Consider the following 9,621-nt stretch of genomic DNA (forward strand, 5'->3'; position numbering starts at 1 on the left):
ACTTCAAATGGCTATATCTCGGCTCAAAGAAGCGCAAATTTTGTCTATTTTATGATGAAAATCTGTTTTTATCAAGAATTTCCCAGAAATTACAGTTTTCAGTTCAAAATTAAAGGCTTAGGCTGATACGCCATGTTTTCCTACTAATCGATCCAAATTCGAAGGTCTTTCTTCCAAAGAGCTTCCAAAACTGACCTTTATTTAGGGACAGAGCCTGAAACTCTTCCAGAACAAGTTCGAAATCAAAATTTCAGATTCCCCGGTTCACTCGGCATGCGAATTCCCAATCAACATGTACGGAGAAAAGTCTCGAAACTGGGAGTCCATGTTATCGGGGACCTATCATCGGATGTACCATGGCGCGTGGATTTCATCAGTGAAAGGTCGCAATGATACAGTCTGGACTTGCCTTCAACAGTTTCCGACGGATCGAGAAGAGCATTTCACTTTTAGAACATATGTGACGAAAGGGTGCAAAGTTGGATATCAGTGTGTTAGGGTGAGTATTAAATTTTTTTTCGTATTCTGCTCAAACCACGATTCTCTAGCTCATCTAGAAGCCGAGATAGAGTCGTTTGAAATTTATGAAGCTAGAGCCGCAGACTGTCTCATCGTCTGCGTCTCTTCATAACTTAAAGGTGCGGGGACATGAAAAAAAAAAATGTTCACGAAATTCCGTTCAAAGATGCCCCTCGAGGAGTTGAACTTGTGAGGGCGATGATTGAGGGTGCGGCGCCGCTACAGACTGAGCCATATGCATACTCTAGCTACAAAAAAACTACGAAATTTAGAATTTTCGATTTTATTTTGTTTCAAGCAAGTTTCAATCCTTTAGCTTATCTAGAAGCTAAAACACAGTCATTTGAAGTTTTGAAAAGACGCAGACAACGAGGAACTCTAACCGTCTGCGTCTTTTCGAAATTTCAAATGACTGTAGTTCAACAATTTTCAGTTCCACATGAGAAAACCGCACATTGTCCACATTGAATTCGGAGAAATCAACCCATCTGAATCTTTCACCGATTGCTCAGAATTCGTCGTAGAGACCCGGGACACGTTGATCCTTCACGGATCCAAAGAAGCATGTCCGATTGGTGGAAAACACTATTCGAGCCTGTGTCCCGGACCAATTCTCCAGGTTGGATGCTCATCAAAATACTCGATGAGTCTGATTAGAGACTGCTCGTATCCTGATGGTGGTGAGCATTCTTTTTTGGTTGTTTTGAGAATTCAAAGTTAAATTTCAGATGAGATGACTTGTGTTGCGAATTTCAAACATGAAGGTAACGACTTCATTATAGCGCGGGACGGTTTGTCGAGGCAATTGTTTTGCATGGTAAGACTTTTTGCTCTAAAAACTTAGGAATCTTTTCTCCAGACCTACGTCTCCGATCGTATCAATCTTCTTCGTGTCTACGATAGAGTGTCATGTGAAGATGTCTCTGTGAACAGTGCTACACCATTTCTTTCCTTGAATTTTTCTTCATCAGGTAAGTACGGCTGAAATGATAGAAAATAGCCGGAACAGACCAACGATGGACCCTAATCTAAACATCGAGTTCAAATTGTGCAATTCAGTCTAAAAACTGAGTTCCTAACTCATCGAGAAGCTGAGATACGATCATTCAAAATTTCCTGAGACTAGAGACGTCAGACGACGAGACACACTGCGTCTCTGACCTTCGAAACTTCAAATTACCGTATCAGCGGAAAATGGTCTGAAAAGAACCCCAATCATAGCATTCCAAAAATGTGCCTTGAAAGTAAAAAACTGTTGAAATTTCGGTTAGAATGAACCAAAATAGCCGAAACGACGGCTCAACTGCTGGTCAAGCAATGCTCAACGACAGACCATAATCTAAAAATCAACTTTAAAATGTGCAATTCTGTCCAAAAACAGAGTTCCTAGCTCATCTAGAAGCCGAGATACAGTCATTCGAAGTTTCATAAGGCTAGAGACGTCAGACGACGAGACACACTGCCTTGGAAATTTCAAACGACCGTATCTCCACTTCTAGATGAGCTAGGAACTCTGTTTTTGGACAGAATCGAGCAAAATGTTGTCTATTTTGTGATCGTTAAGAAATTTTCAGAAATTAGAGGCATTGATAAATTATAGACCCCCAAATTGCTCCCTTTTCCAGATAGCTGCTCTCCTTCACTTCTCACCGGTTTCCTGTATTCTGCCACCAGTGACGTGGCACCGCCATGCCATCATCCTCATCTCGTCATACTTCTAGCCATTCTGATTTCAATCCAGAACATTCTTTGAATCTCTTCTCTCATAATTCTACCGGGTTCTCCTCGTCCGTTTTTCCTGTGGAAATTTTTTGCTAACTATTATTTCCAGTTGCTTATATTTGTACCGGTTAAATGGTATCTGCTTTTTCAAAATGCAAAGAATAAATTTATTTAGAAAAAAGGCAATTACACACCCGCACAGCAGGGCGAATTTTGGTTTGGGGGACACAGAAAAGCACCGTTGGAAACAGGTTGAAAGGCACAATTTGGGATGGAATCACAGAGAAGAATTCAAATTATTACAGATTAGGGCAAAACCCGTGGGCACTGGGGTAAGAAAAGAAAAGACAATGGAACAAAAAAGAAGATACGCGTCATCGAATCAGAAGGATTTTTTTGGCATTAGAGCTACCCATAAATAAGAAAAACGAGATATTTTGTCATGATGCGGGGGGTTGTGACCAGAATTTGGGAAGGAAAGAATTGGGAGAAGAAGAAGGAGATTTAGATGTACTGACTGCTACTGTAGTAGGAACGATCAGATCCTCCGTGGTAGCGGGCAAGGGTGTCATGAGCATCTCTCGGAGATGCATGTGTACGTCTTGGAGAAGCATTTGGAGATGCACTTGACGAATTTTCCCTGAAAATTGATAAATTAGAAGACGTAGTTGTACTGAAATCGATAAAGAAAACGAACAACAAAATACCGTAAACCCCCTCCCCCAAATCTTTTAGCCAATTCATCTCAGTTTCTGTAAAAAATATCAAAAAGTGTTCAACTAATAAAATGTTTATGATGTTATGATAAACATTTTATCAGTGTATTCCTTCTGGATATCTTTTACAGGAACCGAGATAAGTTAGCTTAAAGTTAGGTATACCGTGGTCTAATAGAAGCCCATCCTATACTTTCCTTTTAAGCCAATTATCTCGGTTCCCATGAGAGATATCAAAAAGTTGTTCACTGATAAAAATTATGATAAAAATTTTATTAGTTGATAATTTTTTGCTACCTCTCACAGGAATCGAGGTAATTGAGCTCGATGTGCACGTTTAGAGTAAGCTCCTAGAATCCTACCCAAACCGTCTTTGAACTTAATAAACTCGGTTCTTGTGAAAGATAACAAAAAATGTTCCACTAACAAAATTTTGAAGATGTCATGATGAACACTTTATCAATGGACCACTTTTTGATATCTTTCACAGCGACCGAGATAATTGAGCTCAAAGTTGACGGTTGGTTCGTTTAGAATCACCCCCAAAAAGCATGACACCGGACAACACAGACACATACTCATTCACGAACATAGAAAAAACTTAGAAAATAAATTCTTCGAAACTCTCACCGTCTACGCTTCTCATCTCTCCCTCTCCTTCTCTTCTCACTCTTGTTCTTCGAGGATCCCGATCCACCGGAGCAACAAATCGACATAGGGCAAACCCAGCACCTTACCAGCGGAATGATGATCTTGGTAATCAACAGATAGAGAATACAAAGAACACCGAGGTAGACAACAATGTCCGTCGCAATCATAACCCCATCTCCTATCGAACTGATTCCCTTGATCCAGTGGGCTGGATTCAAGAACTTCATCATTCCATTGAAATTGATTTGATTGCAAGTCGGACAAGTTCCAATCATCTCATGCCATTTTCCTTCTACCAAATCAATTTCGAGCGGACTCTCGAAATACTCGACAACGTGACAAATGCTATCAATATCAGCCATTGAATCGGCACGAAGACAAATTGTTCTTGCTCCTGGTCCAACAATCGCTGGCAATGGAATGATCATTGATCGATTAGCTGCGTGCAAATCGCTAACGTAGGCGGTGAACGTGTGAATTGTGTCCGAGCCGAACCCGGTTGACATCTTCACAGATCCATCGATTTTTCCTGACGCTTCGTAGACGGTCAGGTTGAAAAGTCGGTTGGATTTCGAGTCGACGATGATGGATCCAGAGAATTCACGGATGCGCGAAGCGTTGTGGAAGAACACAAGGTTTTGGGATTCAACTTCGTCGTCCACTGAAAAAAAGGGGTTATAAAGTAATGGAAATCAAAATAGGAAAATTTTAAAACTCACAATGAATCGAAATCTGGAGGTTTGTTCCTTCGGCATGAGTTACCACTGCTTGACGGGAGGAGCTATCAAAAATTCGAGCGGATTGGATCCACGGCTTGCTGACTTCCAGAGGACGGCTCAAGTTAAAATGTCCGGGCATCTGAATTTTTGAAAATTATTTAGAATGAAATTATGATTTTCTTTTGTATGATAAACTCGAGTTGTCAAATCATTTTATCAGTAATCAGGCTTGGCTCCTTAACCGGATGGATCATAACTAACCGGTCTAAAGTTTCTAATATCATAAAATTTAAGTAAATAAACTTAAACTGCTCTCATGTGGACTACCAAAAATTCGCATATTTCATCACCACCAAGTATCCAACTATTCGATCAATTTTGAGATGAGTTATCGCTTGTCATAGTTGATTCATCTTATCACAACGGATTTTTGGACAATCATAACAAAACCTAGAATTAAGGAATCGCTTTGAAAATATCAGTCGCTTTGACTCAAACGTAAGATTACATTTCTACCAATTTTCGTGCTTCTAGAATATTTATGCCTAACGATATACCCGATTGTATTTTTTATCAGTGTAAGTAATTGAGCGCTTCTTTGGCTTCTTTACGATACGGTAAGCTCAATGAGCAATCTACAGTTGTCGAAAACAAACTCACATAATTATTCGCAGCCAAAATCGACCTATACGTCTGCTCCTTGCAATTTTTCACCTTGGCTTTATGAATATCATCCATTTTTACAACACCATTATTAACATGAAAGTGCCCAGACTCATCCATTCGGTACCATCCAAGGCGGTCGAAACTAAAAAAGAAAAATTATAATTTTTAAAATAAAACTCCAGACTTACTTATTATCAGTGATCTCGTTCAACGGCTGCATTCTCAATTCCTCAGTCTCTCCTCCATTGCTGGTTCTTGAGAAGTACATACCAGTCTCCAATTGATGAGACGCTCTGCCTCCGGCGGTTACAGCTAGAGAAATCCTTCTTTTCGAATCCAAATGTCTATCCTGGGTTCCTCCATCCAATTGGGATCGAATGGTGGTCTTATCCTTCTCCACCCAGTAACCATTTACAAAATCATAAGCAGCGTAGACGAATGTGGCATAGGTGGTAGGCTGTTCCAGCTTGACAGCCAGGAATGTCATATTTCTGAAACAACTTTTTTTAATTGAAAATTCTTTAAAACCACTCACTTATAAGGCTTGAACCTAACATCACAACAAAGCTTCGGACTATCATCTTCACTACACCCGATTGGCGTCTGATTCGGGAAGAAGGTACGGTAGCATGCCGTGGATTCATCTGACTTGTCGGATTCTGGACAAGCGGTGAATTGATGGGATTCGGCCGTGCATGTGGATGCGGTGGCATCGCATTCGCAGATGCAGCTGGCGTGGACTTCGGGGATACCGAAGATGTAGCGTTGGGTGATCTGAAGAAGTTGGAGTTCGGATTTATCGGCTTAGTTGGATTTTAGACTCACCGGATGATGATGCTCCAGCTTCTCCAATCGGATTGTGTGAAGAAGAGATGTCTGATTTCCAGCATCATCGTCTCCAATCCCGTTCATCGAGGTGGAGGCCAATCGAGTATCTTCAAAGAGCCGGAAACAAACCGCGGTGTGTAATCCGATGGAGAACTGCATTTGCATTCCACGAGCGATCGATGACATGGCATCTGAATTGGTTTATTTATGGTTGAGTGAAGTGATAAAATGGCGATTAGTCATCAATTCCTGCTGGCCGGGTGATGACAGGCACGACCAATTAAAATATCCGCTTCTAATTAAAAGAAAACATAAAATTCAGCACTGAAAATTCAATTTTTAGCTGACAATCTTTCACAAAATCACTTGTAGAGTTTCGGAAAATACATCTAACTGGCTTTTAACTTTCAGCCAATTAATCGCGGTTACTGTAGAAGATATCAAAAATGATCAACTGATTAATTGTTTATCACAATATCACCAACGTTTTATCTGTTAACAAATTTTCAATATCTTTCATGGCACCCGAGATATTTGAGCTCAAAGTGCACGTAACGGCTAATTAGAAGGCCACCCGAACCGCCTATTTTGAGCTCAATTATCTCGGTTTTTGTAGAAGATATCAAAAAGAGGTCAACTGATAAAATGTTTATCATAATATCAGCAATATTTTATTAATTTGTTAATTTTTCATATCTTCAATGGCATCCGAGATAATTGACCTCAAAATGAACTATAGGGTAAACTGAAAGCCATTGGAACCGCTAACTTTGAGTTCAGTTATCTTGGTTTCTGTGAAAGATATCAAAAAGTAGTAAATTGATATAATATTGGTGATATTTTGATAAAAATTTTATCAGTTGACAGCTTTTTGAAATCTTTTGAAGGAACCGAGATATAAAGGTGTTTACCGAATTAGAAATAACTCACTTTGAGAAGTCTGCGCCCTGACAATCGGCGTTTTTGAACAATGTGGTGGCTCGGCTCTAAATAGCCCCTCGAACTTTTCTTCGAGAGGGAATCCAGATGACGTCGCGACCCAGAAAACGATCAGGATGAGAATATTGGGAGACCTCATTTTTCGCGGTCTCATTTCTTCTGGAATAATGAATTTTGAAGGTAATTGATCCGGGTCAGTGGCAAATTAGCAGAAAACGAAAATGGAAGGGAAATGAAGAACGAAAGTTCCGGAGATTTGATAAGAAAGTACGAACATTTTTGAGAATAAGAAGAAGAATGAGAAACCAATCGAATTAGTGATGATACATGGAAATGGGAGGAGGGAATTAGATGATTGATTAGTGAAATCTGTCGAAATAACCGAGAAGGGGGAAATGTCTGGGAACGTGAGGAATTGGGCGGAAATGGGGAAAAAAGTGGTGATAACCGTTACGAAATGTTTTGAAAATGAGAGAAGGGGAGATGAAGCAGGGTGGTTGGTAATGTTCTGGAACAACATGATGAGTCATTTTGGAAATTTTTTGGGGTACTGTAGATTTGGGAAGAATGAGTGAGGGACACGAATCTGAGGAAGTGATGAATCTGAAAATTTTTTACTGAAATGAACAAAAAGACAATATGGAAAATGACGAATCACGTAAAAATGATTTCGTTCAAAAAAAAAGGGATTTCTAAAATTTAAAAAATTTCTAAAATTATGGAATTCTAATATTTTAAGATTTTAAAATCTCAGAATCTCAGAATCTCAGATTTTCAAAATCCCAGAGTTTCAGAATTTCAGAATTTCAGAATCACAGATTTTCAGAATTTCAGAGTTTCAGAATTTCAGAGTTTCAGAATTTCAGAATTTCAGAATTTCAGAATTTCAAATTTCAGAATTTCAGAATTTCAGAATTTCAGAATCCTAGAACCTCGAAATCTAAAAACCCATATTTCTAAATCCTTCCTCCATCTCAAAACGGATCTAGGATTGTCATCCCAGGTGTCACTAAACCCCCTTATCACTGATAACGAAACCCAAATCGATAAACTATTTCCATCCCAAAAAATTCGGAAAAAGAGATCAACCTGGAAGATTAATGGCTATTTCCCCGTCCCACATTCCCCGCATGGTGTCAGTAGTACAATCAGATAAGGACGAATCTTTTGGCGCGAAGCCAAAGGAACCACACCCAGAAAAAATTTTTGGATAGGAGATTTGAGAATGGGATTTTTATATCAGGAGGTATTAACTAATAAGGAATTGGTAAGAAAGGTGTAGGTGATGAGGTAATCGGAGAAAAGAAACGGGGGGAGAGAAGATGATAATACGGCGTGACAAGTGGGCGGAGCCTAGAGTGATGGATCGGAAAGGAGAGAAGAGTGAGAAAAAAGGGGTGAAAAGCTGACCGATATATTCTGGAGAGACAATTGATCTTCGTCACCTTTTTCTTCTTCTCCAAATCGGCTTCTTCTTGTCAAAAAAAATTCTTGGAACGGAACCTGTTAGAGGTGTCAAATGAGGTTCTAACATGTGTGATGTACTTGATCTATCATTTTTGGAATTGGAACAGTCAAGTTTTCATGGATTAAGTGACATTTTGGCAACTAAAAATTCTTGGAGAGATTGATTTAGCGCCTTTTTCAGATTTTGAGAATCAAAATTGGCAAAATCTGAAAATCTAAAAGGCTTGGAGAACTGAGGTTTCTAGTACCTGGAATTCTAAGATTCTGAGATTCTGAGATTCTGAGATTCTGAGATTCTGAGATTCTGAGATTCTGAGATTCTGAGATTCTGAGATTCTGAGATTCTGAGATTCTGAGATTCTGAGATTCTGAGATTCTGAGATTCTAAGATTCTGAGATTCTAAGATTCTGAGATTCTGTGATTCTGAGATTCTGAGATTCTGAGATTCTGAGATTCTGAGATTCTGAGATTCTGAGATTCTGAGATTCTGAGATTCTGAGATTCTGAGATTCTGAAATTCTGAGATTCTGAGATTCTGAGATTCTGAGATTCTGAGATTCTAAGATTCTAAGATTCTGAGATTCTGAGATTCTGAGATTCTGAGATTCTGAGATTCTGAGATTCTGAGATTCTGAGATTCTGAGATTCTGAGATTCTGAGATTCTGAGATTCTGAGATTCTGAGATTCTGAGATTCTGAGATTCTGAGATTCTGAGATTCTGAGATTCTGAGATTCTGAGATTCTGAGATTCTGAGATTCTGAGATTCTGAGATTCTGAGATTCTGAGATTCTGAGATTCTGAGATTCTGAGATTCTGAGATTCTGAGATTCTGAGATTCTCCAAAATCCATACCATCTACCGTGAAAGTAATACAAGAGACTGTAATACAAGAGTCCCCCACACTGTTAAGTTTTACCTTATTTATCTCGATTCCTCTTAAAGATATCAAAAATGTGTCAACTGATGAAATCTTTCTGTAATATAACAAACATTTATCAGTTGACAATTTTTTGATATCTCCCACAGGAACCTAAGAAAAATTAGCTTAAAGTTACAGGTTTTACAAGTTTTTCCCGCATTTTCTCAACCAAAAAACACACAAAACGCATGCCTCACTGATCACCATGATAACAAAAAACCACTCAAGCGGTCACTAAATACCAAGATAAAGATGAGCAATTAACGCGATAATTATGTCATAAAGATATGGAGAAGAGAGGTATGAAAGGTCGTGAGGACACGGGGAACTGCTGATGACCGGAAAAGATTAAGAAGTGGTTGGCACCGAACTGATGATATTTAAAAAAGAGAGAAGAAATGAAATGGGTTATAAACTGGGGAGCGTGATATGAGTAATGCTGGGAAAAGGGGGCGGGGATATGGTGATAATG

The 9,621-nt window shown here is 39.1% G+C and overlaps 3 protein-coding genes across 4 annotated transcripts in view; 1 reads left to right on the top strand and 2 right to left on the bottom strand.

Annotated features, from left to right (window-relative positions):
* The window catches only part of CBG00701, a gene marked incomplete at both ends in the record, with an annotated part of 8,565 nt that extends 6,293 nt beyond the window's left edge, over nucleotides 1-2,272 (top strand). The window contains 5 exons of the mRNA XM_002630227.2: nucleotides 255-499; nucleotides 953-1,199; nucleotides 1,248-1,336; nucleotides 1,379-1,490; nucleotides 2,145-2,272. Of these exons, the coding sequence (XP_002630273.2) occupies nucleotides 255-499; nucleotides 953-1,199; nucleotides 1,248-1,336; nucleotides 1,379-1,490; nucleotides 2,145-2,272 (821 nt within the window). The remainder of the gene's footprint in view (nucleotides 1-254; nucleotides 500-952; nucleotides 1,200-1,247; nucleotides 1,337-1,378; nucleotides 1,491-2,144) is intronic.
* Nucleotides 2,273-2,745: 473 nt separating this feature from the next.
* Nucleotides 2,746-6,914, bottom strand: Cbr-eff-1 (the record flags this gene model as incomplete). Of its 2 annotated transcripts, none has more annotated exons than XM_045241906.1 (8): nucleotides 2,746-2,881; nucleotides 3,588-4,269; nucleotides 4,328-4,466; nucleotides 4,922-5,135; nucleotides 5,182-5,484; nucleotides 5,529-5,767; nucleotides 5,819-6,012; nucleotides 6,752-6,914. In XM_045241906.1, the coding sequence occupies 8 exons, from the start codon at nucleotides 6,912-6,914 to the stop codon at nucleotides 2,746-2,748; spliced, it is 2,070 nt and encodes a 689-aa protein (XP_045100912.1). The 2 variants fall into 2 exon arrangements, with proteins under 2 accessions (XP_045100912.1, XP_045100913.1); XM_045241907.1 differs by having other exon boundaries at nucleotides 2,810-2,881; nucleotides 3,695-4,269.
* Nucleotides 6,915-8,611: 1,697 nt separating this feature from the next.
* On the bottom strand, nucleotides 8,612-9,085 carry CBG00699 (the record flags this gene model as incomplete). The annotated part of the gene is made up of 1 exon (XM_002630225.1): nucleotides 8,612-9,085. The coding sequence occupies one exon, from the start codon at nucleotides 9,083-9,085 to the stop codon at nucleotides 8,612-8,614; it is 474 nt and encodes a 157-aa protein (XP_002630271.1).
* Between the last annotated feature and the right edge of the window lie 536 nt (nucleotides 9,086-9,621).

The sequence above is a fragment of the Caenorhabditis briggsae genome (genome assembly GCF_000004555.2).
Source record: "Caenorhabditis briggsae complete genome, chrII, whole genome shotgun sequence".
Classification (NCBI taxonomy): domain Eukaryota; kingdom Metazoa; phylum Nematoda; class Chromadorea; order Rhabditida; family Rhabditidae; genus Caenorhabditis; species Caenorhabditis briggsae.